Genomic DNA, 26,353 nt, shown 5'->3' on the forward strand with positions numbered 1-26,353 from the left:
GAGATACTTTACGCCAAAAAGAGGAAGAGGCTGAAACTAGCCTTGTCGCCAGCAGGCTGACTGCGTCAAGCAGTCAGGGAATGGCACTGTTGCACTGCAAAGCCTGAGACTGCCTGACCCATGCACTACTGGCTCTGGGTCAAGCAGCTTCCATATACAACTGGGGACAGCCCCTCTCAAGAATTCAGGCCCTGCCTTCCTGCCATGTCATACTTTATAAATATTGATTTCCACCAAAAATACAGCATCCGTAACAAGGACCCCCCTCAGGAGGTGTGTTCTTTGAAGCACACTCTTTTGGTTAAAGTGGACTTGGCCCCAAAGGCCGTGCACACCCATCCTCAGCATGTGTAAACCTCCTTGGTCTGGATCCTAAAACTGACTTGTGGACTGTGACCAGTTCCCCCATGTGGCTATTTGAACACATCCCCAGGTAGTCCACATTCAGGCTGGCATCCCAAATTTCAGTAATCCCAAAATGCCAAATGAGTAAAATTACATGCACCATTTCCAGCTTATTCCAATTAATTTTACAAGCCTTCCGAGATTAATGACCAGATTCTTTCTGTTTTGATTTAAAGACTAAAGCTGTTAGTGCAAGGCCCAAGCCATGTGTCTTCCCTGGCCTTTCAGGAGCCCATGCTGCTATCTAGCTTCTCCATATGATTCAAAGTGCTTCAGACCAGGTTAAGTAGCAGAGATTAAAGCAGTAGCCTTGCCTCACCCATCTGTGCAACAGAAAGCAATGCTACTGTGACCAGAGTGGACCTCCAGATGAATTCCTTATGGGAGAAGCTTTTGATATCCAAGCGAAATTCAATGTACTTGCAGAACAGGTATCTAAAAACATATCAGAAAGCATGTTTCTTTGTCTCTCTTGAGGTTATAATATCATCAGATCACATAGAAAAATAATTCCTTGTCTGTGAGGTAAACAGTGACCTTGCGTGTTTTAGTAGCCTAGTATTTTGATGCCACAAGATTTGAATCTTTATGGAGTTCACATGGTCGGAGAGCTTCCTTTGAAACATGTAGGAATACTGCACTGCTCCTTGGTTTAACATATCTAAAAGCTTTTCAATGAAATTCAATGTTAATCTGCTGATATGAAACATACACATTTATGTCGGAGAAGACAGGGTAAGAAAAAAATGTGCATTCCATCTGAACTGAGAGGTGACGAGATTAATGACACACTCTTTTGGGGAGGGATATTAATTTTAGTCTTGGACCAGATTCTTGCAAAATGTGATGTGCTGCCCCCTGATACAGTGTTACCGCACTGGAAGAGTATAGCTCGCAACCACCATATTCCTTCATTCAGTTCAGGCAGTCTTTAGTTATTCTGAGCCCAGGGCTTTGCAGACTGTGAAGCTATAGGTAGAAAACTTTAAACTTTTTAGAAATTCTAGGGATCAGTGGGCAGCTTACAATGGCCTGCACAATCCCTGTGGCTGACGAGATGCATCACAATGCTGCATTGTCTAAAGGTCCAAATGTAAAACCTTGTGCTAACCAGCTAAGTTGTTAGTCTAAAAGTATACTGCTTATAGTCAGACAAAATTTTAGTTCAAAAGCTTTCTGTATAAAAGAGATAAATAGCTGCGTTCCCAAGTACTAGTTAAATGATTAAAAAACCCCATGTAAATGAGATAGTTCATATGAAAATGTGTTCATTATGGAATCTAGGAGCCTATGTTTAACCATTTGGAAATGAGACAATGCACTTATTATTTCCCAACATGAATTCCATTTCAAGAACAAACACAGAACATTTTGTATTGTCATTCCTTTCCTAACAATAGCTAAAATTAATTTCTAAAGTTTAGCCATTACACAAGGCATATTAAATTAGAGGTACTCATACTACTTGGTAACTCATTACTCTAAATTGAAAGTCCCTGATCTAGACAACTGGGCTGTGCAGTAGATATCTGCAACCATTATCACTGTTTTCACTATCAGAACACAAAACACACTTGACATTAGAGTATCCTTTCAAGGAACTTAGGGCAGTAACAAAAGCAACTGGTGCTGTTCACTGGGCAACACCTTTTTCAGAATACACCCAACTTTTCTAGCTTGTTCACTTTACTCTAACACTACACCACTTCCAGCCAAGGAATTTGCTTCTCCTCTTCCGAGAAGCATGGTCAAATGCTCAGTTGGGTGTCTCATATGAAGCAGAATAGTTCTGCTAGGAAGCCAGATGCTGCATTTACTTTGAGGAATGAGGAATGCATTTCCTTTCCTATGAGGAAAAGGGGTGAGGTGAGATAGTCACTGCATCTGTTGATTTCTGCACCATTTTCTCCAGTCTATCTAGAAAGAACCAGGTTGCCAGTCCTGTAATTCTGCCTGCATCTCTCCTTCCTTCACTGTCTGCATGCCTGTGCTATGAGTAAATCAGATTGCCTGCTCTGCAAAAGTCAGCAAGGAACTTCCCAAAAGCCTGAGCCAGTTAAGGCAAGACAGATTTTTTTCTGGCTTTTCTTTCAGCATCAATTACAATATTGGAAAAAGAAAGTCCCTCAACTGAAATATACTTACTTGGATAACCAAGTCCACTGCAATCCAATGCAAGGGCCATTACTAGGTGGTGAAATTTTCCATTTCAGATGTGTAAGTCAAAGTCTCAGTAAAAGGGGCAGAAATACAAGCACCCTGGGAGCACAGCAAACTAACTGCTTTTTCTTTTCCTTGAGATACAGTATCTCAAGAAGTATTAAGTTAAAGAATGACTGGGACCTCCACCTACACACTGTACAGGGAACACACCTGGATATACCTGCCAGTTAAATGAAGTTGCAGACTACCATTTAAACCTTATTTTCATAAGTCAGTGACATTTTCCATCTGGTATCAGAAACTGCGATCACTTTGGAAAACCAGCAAACTCATATGCACAATGTGAAAGTGTTGTGGAAATAAAGAGTTACTCCAAACATCAAACTTCTGTTGCTGTATCTCAGCTTTCAAAGAACATAGCCAATTTAAACCCTATGTTTTTTATGCTTTATCTGCTTTGCTTGAAAGTAATACTATAGTTATTATAATGCCAAAATTATTAAAAATAAAGGGTAAAACCATATGCATTGATTATATCCTATAGTCAGATTCACTGCTTATAATCAACTTCTTTTGTGAGAGAGTGCAACAGGAAAGAAAATAAAATTCAGAAGAAAAGCAATAATTTGGATTTTGCCAAGTAGAAATATGGAGAGAAGAATTTCAAGATAGCTGTACTCCCTGAAGCTATTTAATTCTTCTTTTCAACATACTATAATTCCATTTATAATTTGCTAATAAACTGTATTTTATTTTTCTGCTTACAATAACTTCAGATTTTTGTCAATGGAGAATGCTGAAGGCGAAATTTAAAGCAAGGCAGAAAACAAAATAGAGACATTCCAGCTCAGGTATTTAATTAGCTTCCAATAAGCTTATATGGCTATAACTAAATCTGTCAAATTGTATCAAAAGTTTCTCCGGAAATTTTATACTATAGCTGTGCATTCATGCAGAATAAAGATCCTTTTTCTTTCACTGTCATGGCAGTTAAGTCTCAATTGAAATAGGTTTTGAGGAGCAGACAACCCTATTAATCCTAGCTATTTTAATCTGGTGACTGATGAAAAGATTCAAGAAAGGGGATGGTTGTTAGTCAGTCAAACAATTTTTAACTGAACTCTGGATACATAGTGAGGGAACAAAACCATTATGCATCAGGAGAAAGTTTTGTTAATGCCTAGTAAATATTAAAGGTGTTAGAATAGTGCTACTTCCATTTTTTTTTCTCCCCAGGTGGGTGAAAAAGCAAAGAACATGAACTGAACCAAGTCTTTATAGACTGCTGTTGCATGATAGGTTTATGAAGTAGAGTCCTATATAAGCTCCTTACTGAATGCTACCAACATGAGCAGTCACTGCCTCATGCCAAATTTTTCAGCGTTCCTCACCTCTGTGCTGATTACAGACTGATGAAGAGATGAGAAATAGCAAAGACCCTATCTGGGAAGAAGGTAGGTTGGAGTGCCAGGATTCAGGGGAAAACAGCCAAAAGAGAGCAGATAACCCTAACCCTGCCCCTTTCACTGATAAGATATATTTGCTGTTTGCTAATGGTCTTCAATTCAGTTAAACTTCTAACCTAGTTGGAAGATCATTCTCTAATACTGTTTCTTCTGGTCTGCATCTATGACATTTCTTTCTGAAAGCAGACCTAACTAAAGTGATCTTTCCCTTTGTCACCTCAATGACATAATTACATTTCAAACCAACTCAGAATAAGCTGATATTACTGCAACAGCAGCACTTAGGTAAGCTTAAGGTATCAATTTCTATTTGGAAACCTGTATTTTCTCATCTGGCTATACAGAGGTTTTTTTTCTCAGTTCTTCATAAATAGAAGAGGGTTACATTGAAGCAGATGCTTACAGAAACTAAATAATGAAGTGGAGGATTACTACACAGTAATGAAATATATTAATTGCATACATTTCATCAGGAGATTCAAAAGTGAAAAACATTTTTTTCCCATTTAGAAAGTAGCTGACTAATCATGCACTTTCATTTAATTAAAGCACTAATCCCGATGAGTATATGCTTACCTAAAAAATCTGAAAAAAATAATAAAGTTCATGGGAAATATGACAATGCTTGTTTCATACCTGAAATACTGTTTCATCTCCAGCTGTTTTCAAATCATCTTCCTTCCCAATGATTCTCTGTAGCTGTATTTGTTAAAAGATGAAAAAAAACCACAACCACAGGAAAATTACAAATTTGGTCTTATACATTTCTCCTTTATCAGGCATTAATTTCACCTTTTCTTAATTACAAAGTCATTATGTTTCTGCAAGGTTCATGACAAAATATTTGCATAGTTAAGGATGTTTTCCTATTCAGACACACTTTCTCCTAGGTATGTCTTATCTACTGTAGTTAATAAAACCAAGCAGAGCATATGAACATATCTCTTGTAGCCCAGCACTCACTCTTTTTAGAGGATACTTCCTTGCACTAGAAGCCCTTTGATCACTCCAGAAGATTTTGAAACTCAGGGGTGTAACATAAAGGGTCATTTCAGAAATAAAAATTATCCTGTGATTTTTATGCTGTCCTCCTAGACAGCTTTACATAGTCCTGCTACAGACATGATCTTCTAGACATGAAAAACATACCTGTTAAATTCAGGTACAACTAACAACAGAGAATAATTTAATTACATAAGCAAATGTATTTTCAGAACTGTAATTATGCAGAATGTGGTTCGAGATTTCCCTCCACCCCGCAAATAAATGAATTTTGAATGTTGGCTAAGTACTGAAATGACTCTGTCCCAAGTAGAGCTTAAAGGTAATATAAAAAGTGCATTAATTTGCAGCACCTCCAGTATAACTCAGCTGAAAGATTTCTTCTAATGTATTTTAGCTTGAGAGGTCAACACTGCCCCAAGAATGAGAGACTCAAAACAGCACAGGGTACACCTACCTTTCACACACCTTTGCATGAATCCTCAAAAGGACAGCAAAAATGAAAAAACAAGGGACTTACTACATTTCAGGTACAGGTATAGACATACAACAATCACTCTGGATTTGGAGACTTTAGGAAAGATGTTTTTAAAGCTCAGGGTTTTCAAAGCTTCTGGTTTGCTTCTCAAACATTTCTGAGTGATTCCTCTCTCTGCCCATTAAAACTGGGAAAAAAATCCATGACCAAATTTGCATAGGCATAATTTTGTGGGTCTTTCAAATCTCTCCTTAGGGGCTCTTTTTAGTTTTAATGTTGTTTAGAGAAGCAAGATGGGCTTGTAAAGCAGTGAGCAGGGAAAAAAACACCACCAACTGTTCATGTTGCTAAAGATCTTCCCTTGGCCTTCAAATTTTGACAACTTCACCTCTTCTATTTATCTTCGTAAGCCTCAGATTTTGAGTTCTGCAGGATAGCTACTTTCTATTATTATTTTTGAATGTGCCTGAATCGTATTTATCAAAATAAATACTGCAAAAAAGACAATTAACCAGTATTAGTTCTTCCAAGTTTCCCAAATTCTTTTTATTTTTGATCACTCAGAGAACAATGTACTAGTACGTTAAAAGCATTCTGATTTTCCTCACAGCAAAATAACAATATAGAGCTCTGGATAAAAACACAAGTGCTTTATAGAAATATTACATTTTTTTCTTAGATGGAAAATCCTTCTTTCGCTCACACACAAGAAACACAACCACAAATACTTTCCCAACAAGAGAAAATTATGCCTTTTCTTTTTTTTTTTCAATTCTGGATTTTATTTTTAAAGGACTCTTAAAAAATCTGCAGAGACTACGAAAGAGCACAAACTCACGGTTTCATTCTTCACAAGTGTTCTGGAAGATTTAGTTTATTGTTTTCTTACATAGTATATAAATCCTTATAGAATTTGATACTATTTCCAGGAGTTTGCAGATTTTTTCCAGCACAATGCAGCAACTAGTCACAGAGGGAGAATAATTCTGCCCTTGAGAAATAGACTTTAATACAACTGTTCTATGTAACATTTATCTGTATTTAATATTTATATCTGTTCATCACTCAAGATACTAATGGCTAATTTGGCTAATTCAAAGATAATGAGACCTATTATGCATAACTGATGCCTCTTTGCTAAAGACATACTAAGAAACAATCTTTTCTGCAGAAGACAAGAGCTGTCAGAAAGGCTGTGCCATTCTTAAAAAAAAAAAAAGGCGATTTTACATCTTCCAGTTGTCTGAGCAGGATTAGTGCTTGTGAATGCTCCACGACCGCAAGAGTTATTCTGTACCAAACCACCACAACTGCTGGCAGTGGCAGGTGCTGGTTAACTCAGCCCTAGATGAACCTCTGCAAGTTTTTTGTGGTAACTGCTGTCCAGGACAAGTGTATAAAGACAGTCTACAAAGTTTAAATCACACAGCTCTTATATGTGGCATCAGCGCTACCCTAACTCCATTCCCAATAGTTTTGAATATATATATATAATATATATTAAAAAAATAGTTCAGATATATTTTCCTGAGATGCCAACTGGGATAAGGTAAATGACAGATTATCCAAACAACCTACTAACTTGTTAGGTATACAGCAGCATCCTATGATGTGTACATAACTAGCGTATACAGAGATTAATGTACATACATTTTTCCAGGTTAGAATCATAGAATAGTTAGGGCTGGAAAGGATCATCTAGTTCTAACCCCCCTGCCATGGGCAGGGACACCACACACTAAACCATATCACCCAAGACTCCATTCAACCTGGCCATTTTTATGTTCCAAAAATTCTATTTTTAAACCTAACCCATAAAAATAAAGTTTTACTTTAAAATAGTTGCTATTTATAAATGTTAAGTATACAGTCATGCAAGAAAACTCATCTTCTAACCAGCTTGCATCCTGTGGGAGTTCTTTGATGATTCTTAGAAGCTGACATAGCAATTTATAAGGTTTTTTTACCACCCTATATTAATCAATACAGCCCATAAAGGAAATGGAAAGTAAGAATCTATCTAACTAGAATAATCTTAATTTAATTTGATTGCCTCTATGGAAATCAAATTATTTTTAATGATTTGTATAATGTTTTCACCTCTACCTTTGATGACTACTTGTTGTTCATACTGGCTTATTCAATTAGTTACACGAAATGGGTAATGGATATTAAATATATGACATACTGTACACCTCCCCAAGAGAACTGTGCTGTATTTCTGCAAGAGTCTCCTTATTTGCTTAACTGCCACAATACCAGTTTAAAGGAAGTACTGCTAGCACTTTCCCCAGTAATGTTTTGTATATGAACAATACATCCATAACAGTGACCAGGGCACAGCTACTCTGATAACAATTCACTAGGACTGTACCAGGTTTAGCAGGTTAAAAAATAATGGCTTTGGCTAGAATTTGATCTCTTTCAATCATCAGAATAATTAACATTTAAACAGAGAAAATTCTTCCAGCTTTAAAGATTTTGTGCAGCAACAAATGAGGGCAGGGTATCTGCAGGCTCAGTTAGGGGCTTCTGGGAACACTGTCTTGGGAAATGGTCTAATTTCAGGTACTATTTTCAAGTAGTACTACTGAAAGCATTTTTACAATATTTTAAAATATATTGATTGTAATCTTGTTAAAAGACAATTCATTAAAAAATGTCTAGCAGTGCAAAACATACTAACAGCAACTGCATAATTTATTCAGAGTTTAAGGTTATGAAAGTACACTTAAATTCTTGGCAATTTCTCTATCAGTTGGTGTATCTTTAGAAATTTTAGATTCTATGGTTCTCCAGAGTTGTTGCATTAGTGTTTATCTTAGTGAAAGAAAAGAATTTGCTTTCTAGTAGCCATTCCATCTTCTTATAAAATTGTCTCTCTAGTCACCTTCAATACGAATGAGGGATCTGAATTAAGCTGAGGGAGTCTATTAGAAATTACATTTGTTAATTTTGCATTTGACTTTTTAAAAGAAGTATTTAATTAACAGTCTTCTGTTAAATACACTAAAAGTTGAGTAAGCTGTATCATTAACCCTATTCTTCTTTAACACATCAGAACAAGATTTTCTTAGTTTTTTAAGCATCTGTCTTTCTGCCCTATATTTTACACAAAAGAGGGTAAAAACTGTTGCTACTCTCTGAAGTATGAACTGGTAAATAACCTGTGCAACAGCAAACATTAAGAACCAAGAGAGGATGGTAAATTAAAAAAAAAAATAAATTTAGAAAATAAAAGACTTTTCCAGTTGATTATTCATATTCCCATATTAATCATGGTATTAATTGGTGTACACCAACTGCTACTTCCCCAATAACAGAGTTTTAGATAAAAGTCAAAGATAACATTTATAAAAGTGGATTCAAGTATAAGTATTTCATCAATGCTTTAGTATGCGCTTCTTTCCTATACAGTATTTTTGTAGGTATGTGATCATAGATTGAACTGAAAAATAGCCTTGAAGATTTCACTGAATCTTCATTTATAAAATTCATATGCATATAAATACACATACCTTAAAGAATTCTTTCTTTTCAACTTGTTCATTGCCATCTGTATCCAACATTTTAAAGGCAATCTGAAATCCAGTCTGGGGTTCTGCAATAAATTGCAACAGAACTTTATTGTAAATACACATGCACTCACTCTTACACAAGTACTTGAATATTAAATGCAAAAGGAATATGGCCTATGCTTCAGTTCTCCATTATTCTGCATGTATATGAAATTTCTAGTAAACTATATGTACTTCCTCCAGTATAACCAAACTTTTTTGAGCACCTTTTTACTACCCTTTCAAGGGATAATTAATTCAATGGCAAAGCAAGAAATACCAGCAGTGCCTAAGTGCAACCATAAATGTCCATCTGATCCCAAAGACTGTAAAAATATTGTCTGTCCTCTCCTGGTCTTAGATTTCTTCTATAGATGTCTCCTTAATCCCACATCACTTCTGAAGCTGAGCTCTAACTTGTTTATTAGAGCTCGTTTTCAGGTGAGAAGACTGGAAAGTGCTTTGAGAAACAAATAATTATTCCCAAACTGCCTGAAAGAGCTAGTGTACCCCTCAGGTACTTCTTGCATGCACTACTATATGCCAGTATCTGTAGTCTTTCCCAGCGAACAGACTGATCTTTAATCGTGGCCACCTCTCTCGGCTCCTACTCTTGCTGTGTTAGCCCCAGGCCTTTTTTTCCTTCCCTTCGCCTTCCTAAATGTACTCAAATGTTACTGAGATGTAATAAACCACTCTTTCTGGCATTGCTGGACAAAAGCATGTTTTGTATGTCTCCCATCAAGCTGATTTTTTTTTTTCCAGGAATTTTATACAATTTTATCCTGCATTTCCTTCACCAAATGGATGTTTCTTTTCAACACAAAAATGTAATGAGTTCTGAGTCTTGCAGGCACTATAAAAACATAGTGTGTTTTGAGCTCCTTCCCACAATTTCCTGATCTTGCTTTGCTTATAGGAGGTGAACTCACTCATTAGCAAGCCCACACAGGAGTAACATACTGCTGAAATGTAGTTATAGTTCACTACAGTAGCAGGAACTTATCCCAGTAATTTCTGGTAGCAGGTGAATTAATTCCACAACCTAGTCAAGTCAAGAATTAATACGAAAGCCACAGACTTATTGTCTCTAGAATATATTTGTGTTTCCAAGAATAATGTTGGACTCATGAGGGCAGTGAAGCAGTATCTCTAAAAAGCTTTAATGCCTTTGCAGTTTTTCTTTTGGAAATATATTCTTCCAGCTCCATCCTGTAAAGTTGTAAGTCTTTTTTTTCTTTTTTTTTTTTTTTAAGGGAATCTTTCTGCAGAGGAAACGAGATAAAGAAATATCCCATTCCTTTTAAGTGATAACAAGATGACTAAAGTAAGTAGCACTTTTTCATTTTAGATGTAACTACATCTTCATCAGCCAACTAAAGCTCTCTGTGGAGCGACCCTGTGATGCAGGGGTATTTTATAAATACCCTTGAAATCTGCAGAGCAGATCCCTTCCCTGGAAACTGGGTTGTAATACTCAAAACTGGCTTCTTTTCCATGGAAATGCCACACACTAAATTTGCATTACTAGAACAAAAAAGCAAGACGAGCATATCCTATAGCATATTTAGAGAATAAAAGTAATTGATGTATTTAATAGTAATTCATACCATCTGTGTTGCAATTTTCAGATAAGAGAGCTGTTACTGAAAATATAGGACCTAAAGCTGCTTTTACTGTTCAGAGATGACATACTTATCTGACATGATGTAACCCCAAAGGTATGCGCTTGAAAAATAAGCATAGTTCAAAGACTACCTCAGATATATTTGTATTTAATTAGAATCAGGCAAAATTCCAAAATCTGAACATAAGAGTCTTGACTGTGAGTGCAGGTTAGACTTAGGTGCCTCCCCCCCAACTATTCCTACATTGACCACCCTGTCAACTTGTGTGACTGGCTAATTGAAATGAAGGTTTGAGTAAAAGAGACAAGTCCAGTTCCTGGGCTCCTTCACCAGACAGGTTTTTAGCAGAAGCTCCATTAACCCATTGCTGGAAATTAAATTCAGCACTGGAAGAAAAAAGATAGCAATAATACAAGGCACACAGCAAAAAGGGGATCACAGAGGGCAAAACATAACCTTTGCTGCAAGATTACATTTTCAAATTCAGAGTTACAGACAGTGCTTTGGTAGGACAGGCAGCACAGTCTGGTCAGCAGTGTGCTGGAACCAGGATCCTGGAAAGCTGGTGACAATTCCCATTTCCATATTGCACTATTGGTGACTTAGAAGAAGTTACTTAAATATTAACGGCTGTTTTAAGAAATGTCAAATTAATTCTCACTAGTGAGAGAGACAGGTAGGTGTAAATGGGGACTGACTGACATGGGATACTTGTTAGGCAAAGATAAGAGGCACTTATGTATGTTGACATTTGCTTTCAAACTGATCTGTACGGTAACTCTCTGTGTGACCAAAGCAGCAACATCGGTCATTGCATTTTTATCCTGCATCAAAATGTGCCTTTGTTTCTGCAGTTCAATACATTCCTATGTAAATTCTGTGAAAAATAATGTTGCTTGATTGTCTGGAGAAGTGGAACAACTTGCTCTTATACTGCTTCAGCCAGTAAATCAGCATGAATTTACTTTCAGCTGTCACTGATTCAAAAAGAATCTTTGGCACCTATTACTGCAACTTTTAATTAAAATATTCTTCTGAAGTTACAATGTGGCTATTGTAGTTGTTATTTAAAAAAAATCCTTCTTTTCTGAGTTAAAATATTCAGCAAATATTTTAAAATTGGCTTTCTAACTGGACTAGGCCCAAATTATTTATGATTTAAAGAAACCACTTGAACACACGGTATGACTCATGTTTGAGTTGTGTGTAGGACTGGACAGTCACTACTGGTGATAGAGTGTATTTGTATGTTAAATATGTTATCCTAATGCACATACTCTATTTAATACTGTGTACTGGCTGAAATATCCAAAGAAATCACGTTTCATGCCATGCAGTAGGAACTAATGCAGTTCTAAGAGATGACATAAATTGTAAAAAGGCTACCTAAACTGTGTGAGAGGTGTGCACCAATGATCACTATCTGTGAAGGCTGGACATAATCTCTCCACTCTCTGGAGACCTATGTTACTTGTTCATGCTACACTGTGAGAGGGTGGATTAGCAGAACAAGGAAAATTCGTCCATTTGTGTAAGTTGTGGACCTCTCAGCCACAGAAGTGATGAGGCTCAAGCATCTACATTCTATTGCAGCAAGAGTGACTGCTTCCTTCTCGCCTTTCCCCATCCGCTGGATAACATGGGTATGCCTGGCTTTGTCTCTTGCTTAAAATGTTAGACCTATGTAAGTCAGTCAAAACAAGACTGCATGTGGACTATTACACAGACATGCGTGAGGACTACTTCACTACTAGTCTATAGATCTTACTGAGTAATGCTTATTGCACGCATCTCAAACCTCAGTATCTTCCAGTGTCACCTACATCTCATCAGAACAGCATTGGCAGGTGGCAATCATGGCACAGAGTAAGTGTCGGTGAGGAATCTCAGATAACCCAAGATCACTTCCATGCACAATAAAAACGCCTGCTGTTTGCAGATAAAGCAAGTACCAAACAAAAAAAAAATTAAAAAAGTGTCTGATAGAGAAAAAGGAAGGAGGCAAAGGAGGGGTCAGAAACACCTGCAAAATACTTGAAGAAATAAAGTCAAAAGGAGAAAATAAAAGGATTAAAAGCTAGAACAAAAAGCCACTGCAGAATTCTGCTGTTTATGTATATTATCCATTGCATATCTGAACACATGAATAGTAGGCAAGAACCTTCCAGACACAACAGCTTTTTACACCACTGCATGAGCTATACTGTTAATGTCCCATTGTCCAAAATGGCTGAAACTACTGTGAAACAAATTATTTATCTTCCCCCACTGTTCTTCTTCCCCTTGTTATGTGGCCCTGTAACCAACGTCTCTTCTCTCTCAAAGTTACTTGCCAGACTTCTCTCATCCCATGGAGCAGGGATTAGCATGATTTTTGAAGTACTGCTATGGACCGATGATGACACTATGCAATCAAAGTTATATCCACTTATATTAACACCTTACCATTCTACATATGATATTTATATATTTTCCTATAACACAGAAATTTAGAAAATACCAGAAGACGTTACTGAAAAGCTGTTAGTAACTGATAATTTACACGTAATACTTACTTGTAAGGATTGTCAGCAAAAACAGGTACTCTGCATAAGATATCAACCCTGAAACAAAGAGTTAGAAAATGACTTGCAAACCCCCCAAAATATAGTTCAACATAATATTAAACAGTTATTAAAGTAAGCCACATTATTATTTAATAAAGTTTTTACTTGTTTTTAGTGCTCTGATGGTAAAATTTCCTATCCAGACATTCATCAATGTTCATGTCTAATCAAGAAAGTAAGGTTTATTTGGTATTAATAAAAGGCCTACACTAAATCTTTGGATTCTCACTGAAAACTTTCAATGTTATTATAAAAGGCAAATAAATTAAATGTGCTTTGTCATGTTTAGTACCTGGGAGGAGAACTACTCTAATATTACCCTCAAGGATCAAAGTCCTCCATTCTTTGGCAGGCTCATGAAGGTGGAGAATAGCTTTCCTCTAATTCTCAAGGGGAACATGGCAACACGCAAAGCTGCCAAGCTGCTAGATTGTGCTGATAGTACTGCTGGGCCATGTGCCAAGAGGAGGCATCTTTTTTTTTTTCCTTTTTTCTTAAATAGGAACATGTCCTTTCTACAAAGTGAAAGTATTTTCCCCCCTTTTGAAGGAAAATTCCAGTGTTTTCGTTTGAAATACTGCCTTAAGTGAAAAGCCTGAACAAACATAAAGATGTGATAGCGTCAAAATAGAGCATACAAGCTAAAGATAGAGAGTGCATAATGAGGGTGGTTAAACAACAGAATCTGAACCATCTGCCCTGCAATAATGTTTGGAGAAAAAATGTAAAGGGCTTTTTTATAAATCATTTTTGAAAATAACTGAGCTACTTTTAACTTGTGAGCTAAACATTGTATAATGATGAAGCTGCTTAAAATAAGGAAGTTCAAACATGCCTATCTATGCAAAGATAAACTATTTTTTATAATTTATATTTAGTTAATTGAAGATAAGGAATCCACTTAAGCTTCAGTGATAAACAATTAACTTCTGATAAATTACTATGCAGAACCAACAGCATTTATATTTGACCTCAGATGGTGACTTAATACTAAGTTTAAAGTACCAGAGTTTAGAAATATTAAATTACTGACTGCAAGAGTCTGAAAATCTGAGAACAACTTTTAGCTAAAGACTAGTCTAATGCTCATCCTGTTACCAACTCACTGTGGTTCCATATCTCAGCTTTCCTCTCCATTGAAATAGGACTATTCACTTTATCATCCAGCATGCATCATGTGTAAATCAGCACAGTACTACAATCTTGTACAATCTTGTGGAAATAAAAAAATACTTTTATCTCAAAGATTTAAGTTTTGCTTACAAGTTTTAGGGTTACTGCCATTACAAGAATGTAAATCACTGTTCGCATTGCTGAAAAACTTGGAATCGTGTTCCTAGATGAAGTGTCCAGGATCTCTACAAAAAAAGAAAGAACTTCTACAATTTTGGTTGGGTGTGTTTTTTTTTTTTTCCTGTGTGTGTGACACAGTGAAATAATGTTTAAAGGAATAATATAAAGGAAGACAAGACAAGGCAGGAACTTCTCACGTCTATAAAGAAAACCTAACCCTAACTCAGTAGGGAACTGCAATGGTATCAGCACAAAGATCCCTGCCTGACACTTCAAACAGCAAGTACTGAAGGCCACCATCACTGTTCAAGAAGTAGTGGTCTGCCTCTTGCCTGTCTTGAGATGGGCTGCACAGGGAGAGTCTAAAGAAGACCTGGAAGGTGCACCTTACACGAGATAAAGCAGAACAAGGAGAGCCCTGTGCTGGGATACAAATGAAGCTCAGGAGTGTTGCATCCCGACTAGAAGGAAGTGCAGCAGGAGGGCCAGGAGACCTCCTTGGATGGATAAGGAGCTGCTGAAAAAAATTCAAAGGAAAAAAGAGCCTTATAAAAGGTGGAAGCAAGGACAGGTGGCCTGGGATGAATACAGGGATGTTGTCAGGGTAGTTAGGGACCAAGTTAGGAAACCTAAGGCCCAATTAGAGATAAACTTGGCTAAGGATGTTAAAGATAATAGGAAAGAATTTTATAGGTATGTAGCGACTAAAAAACAGACTAAAGGACAATGTAGGCCCCCTCCGGAAACTTTCGGGAGAACTGGCTACACAGGACTTGGAGAAGGCTGAGGTTCTGAATGGCTTCTTTGCCACAGTCTTCACTGATAAAGGCTCTGACCGCAGCACCCAAGTCTTGGAAGGCAGAGGCAGGGACTGTGAAAACTTAGACCTTGGGCCCACTGTAGGAGAGGATCTGGTTCGAGACCATCTTAAGAACCTGAATGTACACAAATCCATGGGACCTGATGAAATCCATCTGCGGGTCCTGAAGGAGCTGGCAAATGAAGTTGCAAAGCCACTGGCCATCATACTTGAAAAATCATGGGAGTCAGGTGAAGTTCCTGATGACTGGAAAAAGGGAAACATAAACCCCATTTTCAAGAAGGGGAAAATGGATGACCCAGGGAATTACAGAGCAGTCAGTCTCACCTCTGTGCTTGGAAAGCCTTGGAGCAGATTCTCCTGGAAGGCATGCTAGGGCACATGAAAAACAACAAGGTGCTTGGTGACAGCCAACATGGCTTCATTAGGAGGAAATCCTGCCTGAACAATTTGGTGGCCTTCTATGACGGCGCTACAGAACTGATGGACAGGGGTGGAGCAGTTGACGTCATCTACCTGGACTTGTGCAAAGCGTTTGACACTGTCCCACATGACATCCTTGTCTCTAAATTGGAGTGTCACCAATTTGATAGGTGGACCACTCGGTAGATAAAGAACTGGCTGGATGGTCGCACTCAAAGAGCTGTGGTCAACAGTTCAATGTCCGGCTGGAGACCAGTAACAAGTGGTGTCCCTCAGGGATTGGTGTTGGGACCGGTCTTGTTTAATATCTTTGTCGCTGACATGGACAATGGGACTGAGTGCACCCTCAGCAAGTTTGCCAATGACACCAGGCTGTGTGGTTCCGTTGATACCCTGGAGGGAAGGAATGCCATCCAGAGGACCTTGACACACTTGTGAGGTGGGCTGATGCCAACCTCATGAAGTTTAACCATGCCAAGTGTAAGGTCCTACACCCGGGTCAGAGCAATCCCAGGCACAGCTACAGGTTGGGCAAAAAGGAAATTAATGGCAGTCCTGCGGAGAAGGACTTGGGGGTGTTAGTCAATGAGAAAATGAACATGAGCCAGCAGTGTGCGCTTGCAGCCCAGAAAGCCAACCGTATCCTGGGCTGCATCAAAAGGAGCGTGACCAGCAGGTCAAAGGAGGTGATCCTGCCCCTCTACTCTGCTCTCATGAGACCTCACTTGGAGTATTGTGTGCAGTTCTGGTGTCCTCAACATAAAAAGGACATGGAACTGTTAGAACAAGTCCAGAGGAGGGCAATGAGGATGATCAGAGGACTGGAGCACCTCCCATATGAAGACAGGCTGAGAAAGTTGGGGCTGTTCATCCTGGAGAAGAGAAGGCTGCGTGGAGACCTCTTAGCAGCCTTCCAGTATCTGAAGGGGGCCTACAGGGATGCTGGGGAGGGACTATTCATTAGGGACTGTAGTGACAGGACAAGGGGTAATGGGTTGAAACTTAAACAACAGAGGTTTAGACTGGATATAAGGAAGAAATTCTGTACTGTTAGGGTGGTGAGGCACTGGAATGGATTGCCCAGGGAGGTAGTGAATGCTCCGTCCCTGGCAGTGTTCAAGACCAGGTTGGATGAAGCCTTGGGTGATATGGTTTATTGTGAGGTGTCCCTGCCCATGGCAGGGGGGTTGGAACTAGATGATCTTGAGGTCCTTTCCAACCCTAACTATTCTATGATTCTATGATTATATACTCAAAGGAGTCATGTAAGAAAAACGTATTTATCAAAGCATCTGGAAAGATATTAAGATAGCAGATCATGTTTGTTAAACTTGTAATAGTTGAGACATGAAATGTCAGACACCTGGATAGTTTTAGCTATATGGGTAGACAAGAAACATTGTACCCTATAAAATTTTGCAGAAAGACTGAAAAATATATCTGGAGATAGTAGGATACAAATAAAAGACCAATTTAAGGACAACACCCTGCTTACTGTCTCAAAGGAGAAGCATGATAGCTCTATTCACTGAAATTGCAAAGGACTGGAAAGAATAGCCTTGCAAGAAATGGCAGGGTGAGTCACAGACTCTGTTTTCATCATCTTATCGTAAGCTGATTGAAAAGTTGATACCGTAAAATAGGTAAGAAGGTAAACATAATAAAAATATGTAAGAAAAAAAATCTTTATTGATTTTAAAACCCCTTTCAGTGCCTTAAAGCAAATCCACAGCTTGCCCGACATTTTCTGGCAGACTGCTTACACTAAATTACTTTGAGATGAGAATTTTTTTAACTTGTGTACTGGTTTCCATTAAAATTCTTATTTTGATTTTATTGTCCCTTTACTACCTGAGGTGAATAGCCAATTTACCTTATCCATAAAGTAAATTACAAATTTTGGCAATTTTATTTTTATTCTACAGTAATCACTACAAAGATACTTGAATTAAAAGATGCAATGCAACAAATTAAAAAACCCTCAAATAACAAAACCAAACCCTGAAAATCATATTCATGTCCAAGCGACACTTAAACAATTAAAGCTTCCCATACAATTGAATGACTCAGCATACTTGCAGCCAAGCATTTGCAGTTAGCATTGGCAAAATACTGTCATTTTCTAATACTAAATGAACCCTCCCTATGCCTCCCTAGAAATCTCTACCCTCAAACTTGATAGGAAATGCTGATAGTACAATATTTTTACCACTGAATAAATCAAAAGGATACCCACAAAATATGGCATGAATTTTAAAACTGCCCACTAGAAGGCAGAATTCCCTAGCATTACATTTTATGAACTGGACTGCTGACAGTATCCCCCTGCTTGATATTTAAATAACAATTTAAAGGTAGTTAAAATAAACTCAGCTAAACTGGTGTAGAGTCATTATTCGGGTACTTGTAAAAGTAGTATTAATACATATATATGTACATTTAAAAAATGTAATAATAATACATCTCAAAGTAAAAGCACCAAAGTCACTAAAGAGGCATCATGACTGAATACTGTAAAAACTCCATGTGCTGTGGAAACATATGGATGACAGCAATGAATATTCCTGCATTGTCTCAAACTTATTCCTGACCTCTGAAGGACAGGGTATGCCAACCTAAGCAAGAGGACATCAATGCCTTGTCCAGAATGCAAAAGACGTCAGTCTGAGCTTATCACCAAGCCTACTTTTTGCCAAGCAGTCAGCTGGCAGAAGTGCAATAAAAAGAAGCTGTGCTGATTTGCTATGTTTTCACTTTCTGTTGGTGGACTCCTGGTTTTCCCAGGCAGAATGCTTTGGGGATTTGCAGTGTCAGCCACAAGAAAAAGGCTCTACAAAATGAGGGCTAGAGAAAAAAACACCTAAGAATTAATGACTGGGAATCCTTTAAACACAATCCTGGGAAAGCACACGATGGTTTATTCATATGAAAAGGCAGGAATAATTATTTAATACAAAATCCATCCTTCTCTAAGACAGGAAAACAAGGTTCAACTTTGTGCAGATATGTTTCAGGGCTGCTGTGGTATGCTGGAGCTTGCAAGGCACCTGGCTGAAGACCCATCTACACTGGCAGAGTGATGTAAGAAATGAACCATAGGCAGAATAAGCCATAAAGCCAAATGGCAGGCAAAGCACTTTAGGCTCAGATCGAGGGCTGCTCTCTTGGCACAAACTGCCAGCCATGGTCAGAGATCTGCTGTGCATGGAGAGAGTGATGCTCATGTCTGCCAAGGAACTGCAGCAGTGCAAAGGCAGCTTTATTTTCCAGAACCATCCATGGGACAAGGGATTCAGGCTGAACTCTACCACAGAGTTTGTGAATAGACACTGTTGGTCTTTCTCATTAGTTTGGGGATTTCAGTCTTTGTTACAGTGAAATAATTAATTACGCATTTATTTGGTTTCCTTGACCCTCTTGTTTGTTTTCTTTTCCTGCAATTAGTTTATGCTAATGAGGTGCTTATTTGGTGTTCTTTAGCACCCTGTTGTTAAACAAACATCCCAGCTCTCAGAGTTTTCTCTTCATATAGCCTGATATAAGGAGAAAAAGCTGGGTGAAAAGAAACAGAAGCATATCAGTGTTGTGAAGGGGGACAGAGCTGTTGAAGATGAAGAGCCACAGAATGGTTTGGGTCGAAAGGGATCTTAAAGATCACCTAGTTCTGACCCCCTGCCATGGGCAGGGACACCTTCCACTAGACCATGCTGCTTGAAATCAGGATACCACTTTACATAATTAGATACAAATTTCATTTTTAGTCTTAGTTTCCATGCATTTAAGTTATATAGCTAAACAGCACCTTAGTAACAAGTCTTCAAAGTCCATTTTATGCTGAAGTCATCCCTTTAGCTCTTTTCTCCAAGTAGGCTTTCTGATTTCTGTCACGACTTCCAGCACCTCAGAAGGCTTTCAATTCCCAGCCCTGCCTCTTTACTGTCTTGCATAACTGAGAGTTTTGCTAAGTAGGCAGCTACTGGCTAAACGGGAATGAAGTCAAAACCCTGAAACCTTCTTTAAAAATACATTCAATTCATACCATATGAGATAAAAAGCAAGATGTACTTTTCACTATGAAAAGTGCTCATTACCTTTATCACCAAGCTCTCTGAAAAAGGTCGGTCCTGGTTTAGCTTTGGTAACACATAGCAGTGCAGCATCTACCTCCTTTAAAGACACAAACAAGAAAATATAAAGCCAGTTTTCAAAGAGAAGTCTATTCAGCTGAGTAACAGAAAGAATGCAAGGTCTTTTGAAGAAGGAAAGGAACATTTTGCTTACCTTTTCTGTCAGTTTCTTGGCTGAGGCTTTACCTATTAAAAAAAAATCATCATTCAATAACAGACTGACATTAAACTTTGATCAGGTTCTGTGGCATTTCTTCAGATTTTTATGGGAAAATGCTAAGTAATATGAAACAGAATATTTTGCAATAGGCAGTTTGTTTCTAATTCCCACAATGATCAAGAAAGGACAACATTTAAAAATAATATGAGCAGTCTGTTGGAGTGTTCTTGCAACCTAGAAGAAACCACAGCCTACTGGTATCTATGACTGACTTCCTAGTGGGATTTCACATACTGTGATCTACAAATGTAGTACAGATTCCAAAGCAAGGTTATACAATAGGAAACAACTGTAGCATTTAGAAAGGGATTTTCATGCTCACATAATAATCCTTCAAGTGCAAGTTGAGTATGCAAAAACTAACAAATACTAAAAAAAGAGAAAAAATAATGAAAATGATGATGTTTCTCTTAAGCAGAAGTAAACCGAACAACTCCACCTCATGAAACAGCACCAGATGAAACCATGCAGACTTCTAAGTGCTTATCAGTAGGTTCAAGTTCACATGATCAAATAGGGGAGCTGCTGGCAGCAGGATAGGTTATATTCCTCTCTAAATCACCCATTTGAGGAACTGCAATGTATTATCAGTGGAACACTTCAGCTGCTTAGGCAGGGACCTCAGAAATCCTGCATTCATGGACAGGCAGCAGGCTCCATGCCTTTGCAGTTTGTCTACTGTATCACAGAATCACAGAATAGTTAGGGTTGGAAAGGACCTTAGGATCATCTAGTTCCAACCCCCATGCCGTGGGCAGGGACACCTCACACTAAACCATGTCACCCAAGGCTCTGTCCAACCTGCCCTTGAACACCGCCAGGAATGAAGCATTCACAGCTTCCCTGGGCAAGCCATTCCAGTACCTCACCACCCTAACAGTAAAGAATTTCTTCCTTATATCCAATCTAAACTTCCCCTATTGAAGTTTTAACCCATTACCCCTTGTCCTGTTACTACAGTCCCTAATGAAGACTCCCTCACCAGCATCCCTATAGCCCCCCCTTCAGATACTGGAAGGCTGCTAAGAGGTCTCCATGCAGCCTTCTCTTCTCCAGGCTGAACAGTCCCAACTTTCTCAGCCTGTCTTCCTATGGGAGGTGCTCCAGTCCCCTGATTATCCTCGTGGCCCTCCTCTGGACTTGTTCCATGTCCTTTTTATGTTGAGGACACCAGAACTGCACACACTGGTCTTTCTCCTCAGCATTTCCCCTCATACAGTTCTTAAAACCCTGTGTCCTTCACTCTTCCCTCCTTAATCCCCAGTTCCTCTGGATTCCAGCCAATCATTCACTTCTATTTAGTCACACTGTGCAAGCACAATTTGAGCTGCTTGCATTTGATCTGGGGACTGTTGTCTTGCATGCAGCGGGCTCCTCTGCTCCATGCTCAGAGTCCAAGGCTTACTCTGCTACATCACGGGCATCTTGCACCCAAAGGGTCACTGGTGCAGCACTGCTGTTTGGAAACAGACATGATGGAGCTGGTGGGCAGCTATGAACAAACTTTTGCCAAGCATTTTCACAGGCCTGTAATTTAGCCAGAGAGAAGTGCTTTCTCAGTAAAACACCGAATTTCCATAATGCTGGCAAAAGACAGCCCAGCTGCAGGAGGTCTCCACTGGCAGAGTTTGGCTTCAGATGAGGGAAGCTGCTGAAACATCTCAACCAGCAATAGTCCCTTTTCCAGCACAGGCAAAACAGTGCCCTGGCTTCTGCTCCCTGAACTGGGAATAACAGTTTTGATGATAAATTCCTCTCCCCACCTCCAAATCAGCCTAAGGCAGACACCTGGCACATAACATTTCAACCCAAATGTTTGAGTTTGACAAAAGTTATAAGCAACTAAAATTAGGTTTTTAATATCAGAGTGTTGAGTGACCCCAGCAACAGGTGTTACCAGCACCACCTGTTACTGTGTATGAATACATTTTTGTGCAGTGCATGTATATGTATTTTCACCCATATATATATATAAAGCTACATAGACAGATACTTTCTAGCTCAAAGGATGTATTAAATACTCTACATTGTCTCAGTTGAGATAAAGGAAGTCAGACTGATAATGGTTTGGGAAAGTAAGGAAAAATCATGACATCCAGTAAGGCCGAATCCTGAGCAGTGCAATGTAACACCAGTTTAACACTGCTCAGGGTTGCAGAGCATTTTAATGAATAGCTATTTAGGTAATTAAGTGGTTCAGATCTCAGCTCTGAAATGTCGCCATCTTTGCACAGTATATTTCAATGTGGAATTAAGCTACAGCAGCTTTTTCAGCTCAGGGAGTCCCACATAGTGAGAAGCCTTATAGGAGGAAATGAGTCAGGCTGTAAGCCTGATAAAACCACTATCTGAAATAAAAAAGGGAAAACCACTCTGTATTGAAGCCAGACATACACCCAAATTCACTTAACAGTAGCTCCACTCATTCCACTTTCCTTTGGCCCCAAGAGCATTCACATCTGGGACAGTACCCACTACTGCAGCAGTGTACCACGCAGTAGCCTTTTGTCAGCATCCAGGAGGACAACAGAGACAAGCTGTACTCTGGGAGCTGGAACTGTAAAAGCATGCATAGCTGATGCAAGGTAAAGAGAAAGCACTGGGAGCTACAGTTGAGACACTAGTTGACCAAACTTGTGAGGCTCTCCAGTTAAGTCCATATTTCTCTTCTTCATTTTGTATTCAGCAAAGCAACTCTGTAAACTTCAGGTACTCAGCTGTAGACACATGGACTTTCTTTTCACAACTGCAACTCATATACATGGTTGTGGAAGCCATCAGTATCTGCTCTCTTGCATTTAGCTGTGGCCACCCCTGAGGTGACATTTAAGATACTGACATGCCAACTGACTTCTTTCAGAGCTGAAAAGACAGTAACAACAATACAAAGGTGCTCATGCTACCTTTGACTAGGGAATCTTGGCATGGGTGAAAAGACTAGTGGAGGTAAGGAAGACTTTGCTGAGTGGCAGAAGAGTAAGAGGACAGTCACATCACCCCAGGATGTGGTGAGGGGCAGAACAAGGTGGGTGAGAGTCGGTTCCTGCTACAGATGACTACATAAGGGGCAGCTGCTACAATAAAAAAAGGAAAAAGGGCAGGAGGGAAAGAGACAAATTGAGAGATAAGCAAAGGTACTTCTCTTTTCTAAGTAATAAATATAGCAGTGTAACAAATATGGAATGTTTTAATTGTGTTCTTCTAAAATGGGCTTAAAAATCAAAATATTTTATAACCTAGTCAAATGAAAATGGCATACAGACATCAGCAAGCATGTGTACCAGTAGGTCAGGAATTTATTTTCAGAAGACTGACAATTGGAACACTGGTGTTATTTTTTTGTATTGCCATTTGTGTAAGGTATTGGAATAAAATCTTATAATAATGTAATATTTTAAATTGGAGAATGAGTTGCCTCTAGTAATTATTTGACATTTTCTTAGAATTAAATCCAGTTATACTGAAACTGTCACCATATAAAATCATCTGTGAAGACTTAAATCTCAGCTTTCACTTGGAAACATTTATTTTGTAGCACTCAGAATTATATATATAAAAATACTAAATATATATAATAAATTATATTTTATATCTGTTATATATTATATACAGTATATACTATGTATATTATAATTATATATATTATATATAAACACTTAATGTATATAAGTATATATATAAATAATAAAATACTTTTATTGTATCACTCATAATATTCCCTGAATAATAATTTAGCTTTTAGTGCTTATTCTTTCCATTTATTCCCAACTATTCACTTCCTAACAATGAGATCCCTTTAAACACCAACAAGTAAAGCTCTGCTAATATTGCATGCTACCATAGCAAATGGGCAGCCCTCTGAGGAACCAGGTCTTTCAAGGCCTTGTCTACAATAATTAGCAAAAGGAGGTTAACTCCTCTCACAGAAAACGTACTGCAATGCTATGAGCAGTTTTCGTAGCCGGTTCAGACACTGAAAAAGAAGAAAAGAAAAGCCTCTTCCTTCCTACCAATTAAATTTGATGCTGTCGCTACAAATATATCAGGATATAAGTCTCCCTAAGAGGAATACAGGCAATGCTTATAATTATTAGGAACTATTTCATCTAGTAAGTGAAAGATTTGTATGATGCACTTTTCTATAGTTTTATTCTTCTATCTTGATAGATTCTTACTAATAGGTAAAATTAATGACATATTAGAGAACTTTGTAGTAGTAGCAGTCCTACTTTGGGATCAGAAAAGAAACTTGGAATTTTTATTGTTTTGAATTTGAATGAATGAGAAGAAAAACAACTTTTTTCTTTTCCTCCAGACCTGCCAAGACTGTGGCGGAATTCTGGCTTGAAGGACAGTGAGTATTTTTAAGGGTCCCTACGTATTTTACAGATGCTGTCATCTAATTTTCACCACCTGTATTGGATCCATGAAACAACAATGAGGTACAGACACACCTTTAATGGACAAAACCCCATCTTAGCTTTTTAAGTTGAATGAATACCAAGTCTACTTAGAAGTCCACAAATTCTGTGCTGTTAGCCAAGAAACTTAGCTGACAACTGTAATTACGAAAACATTGCCAAGAGCAGCTACATTCGCCTTTATTTGCCCTTGGCACACCTGGGTATTTTGTCACATACATTTCTTACAATAGAAGTGTTTCCATCACCTATCAGGTCTTTACACTAAGACGTAGAATGAACCTGACATCAATGTTTGGATTAACATTAGGAAGGAGCTGAATTAAACAAGTACCCACTTGCACTCAGTAACACCCATTTACATCTGTACAGCTAAGGAAAGGCTTAGATCTGACAAAGGATGTTAGAGCCAAAGAGTGAACAAAATCATTATGATAAACCATTACAAAAACAACTATCAAATACCAAAGCAAAACTAGGAGAGTTACTACTATCTGCAAGAAAACATAATTTTAGGTCTGCAAGTTGATCTGTTTTTGTAATCTGAAAATTAAAATTATTTTCTGAATCAATCTTTTTCCACAATCTTAACTTCTAATGAGAACAGTGTAAAATAGGTATCTTATCCTAGGAGGAGAACAAACTCCTGACCCTTTTATTAGCAAAGTCACTGAGATAGTTTGACCAGGACTTCTTTCTAGCTCCATTTCAGATAGACACAGTGATAAGTTAAAAAAAGAAAAAAAAGAAAATTGTTTCCCATTTTTTTTAATTTTAGCTGGCAATCATTGCTAACTTTGCTGTTTGAAGTCACAGTGAGGTATTAGGAAACCAATTATTTCATGAAAAATTAAGACAAGAATACCACTAAGTATGTCACAATTCAAACAAATTCTGATTCCACAAAATGATGAGTGAAATAAACCTTTTGTGCTGGATATGATCTCACCACACTCATAATCTGAGGATCAGAGCATTTTATAAACCCAAACAACTGTGCGCAGCTCATCCTTTTACAGCAGAGCCCGCCCTGCAGCTCTGCCTCCCATTGGAATAAGAATTTATATTTCTCCATTTAGTTGGCTGCCAGCTTTCACAAAAGCTGAACTCTCAGAATCCTGCACTGTGTGCCAGCAAGCTGGGTTAGCTAAGAATCATTTATGCTGATATCCTTGGGGAGATCCTGTTAAAATTTTTTGTTTAAATTAGCCTAAAACAGATCATTGAAATTCAATAGCTTGTATTTCATTTCCATCTCTCTCAGATATTTTTAATCATACTGGACAAGTACCTTATCTGAACAAGGTGTCCTTTGTTTACCTGTCTTATTTACATTCTCAGCTCTTTAAAGCTCTTCTATGCATTTATAAAGTACTTACTGCTAATGAAAGTAATAATGTAAAGGGCAAAAATTCAAGACAGTAATTAGTTCTTTAAGGACTCCTTTTGAAACACTGGCGATACTGGAGACAAATCAAGGATAGCAAAAAAAAACCAAACCAAAATAAAACCTTTTTGAAAGCATGACAAACCAAGTGGTCAGATTACTATGATAGCTTCTGGCAAACTAAAATCTGAATAATAAATGAGCGTGCCATTTAAATGAATTAAAAATCCACTTCAGCTAGAAAGCTTTTACTGAACTAATGCATTGCTCTATTGAAAGGTAATTGATAAAAGTAATTTCAATCACATGAATTAGTGAATTGAACCACCTGAATTAAAATCCAAGTATGCCCAGTGG

At 38.1% G+C, this 26,353-nt stretch overlaps 1 protein-coding gene across 1 annotated transcript in view; it reads right to left on the minus strand.

The window, feature by feature from the left end:
• Positions 1-26,353, minus strand: part of MICU2 (mitochondrial calcium uptake 2) — a 150,977-nt gene that overhangs the window by 20,383 nt on the left and 104,241 nt on the right. Inside the window, exons 3-7 of the mRNA XM_031049589.2 lie at positions 20,123-20,154; positions 19,933-20,008; positions 13,255-13,302; positions 9,033-9,115; positions 4,671-4,733 (exon numbers count right to left, since the gene is read on the minus strand). Coding sequence (XP_030905449.1) covers positions 4,671-4,733; positions 9,033-9,115; positions 13,255-13,302; positions 19,933-20,008; positions 20,123-20,154 — 302 coding nt within the window. The remainder of the gene's footprint in view (positions 1-4,670; positions 4,734-9,032; positions 9,116-13,254; positions 13,303-19,932; positions 20,009-20,122; positions 20,155-26,353) is intronic.

The sequence above is a fragment of the Melopsittacus undulatus genome, chromosome 2 (assembly GCF_012275295.1).
Source record: "Melopsittacus undulatus isolate bMelUnd1 chromosome 2, bMelUnd1.mat.Z, whole genome shotgun sequence".
NCBI lineage: Eukaryota > Metazoa > Chordata > Aves > Psittaciformes > Psittaculidae > Melopsittacus > Melopsittacus undulatus.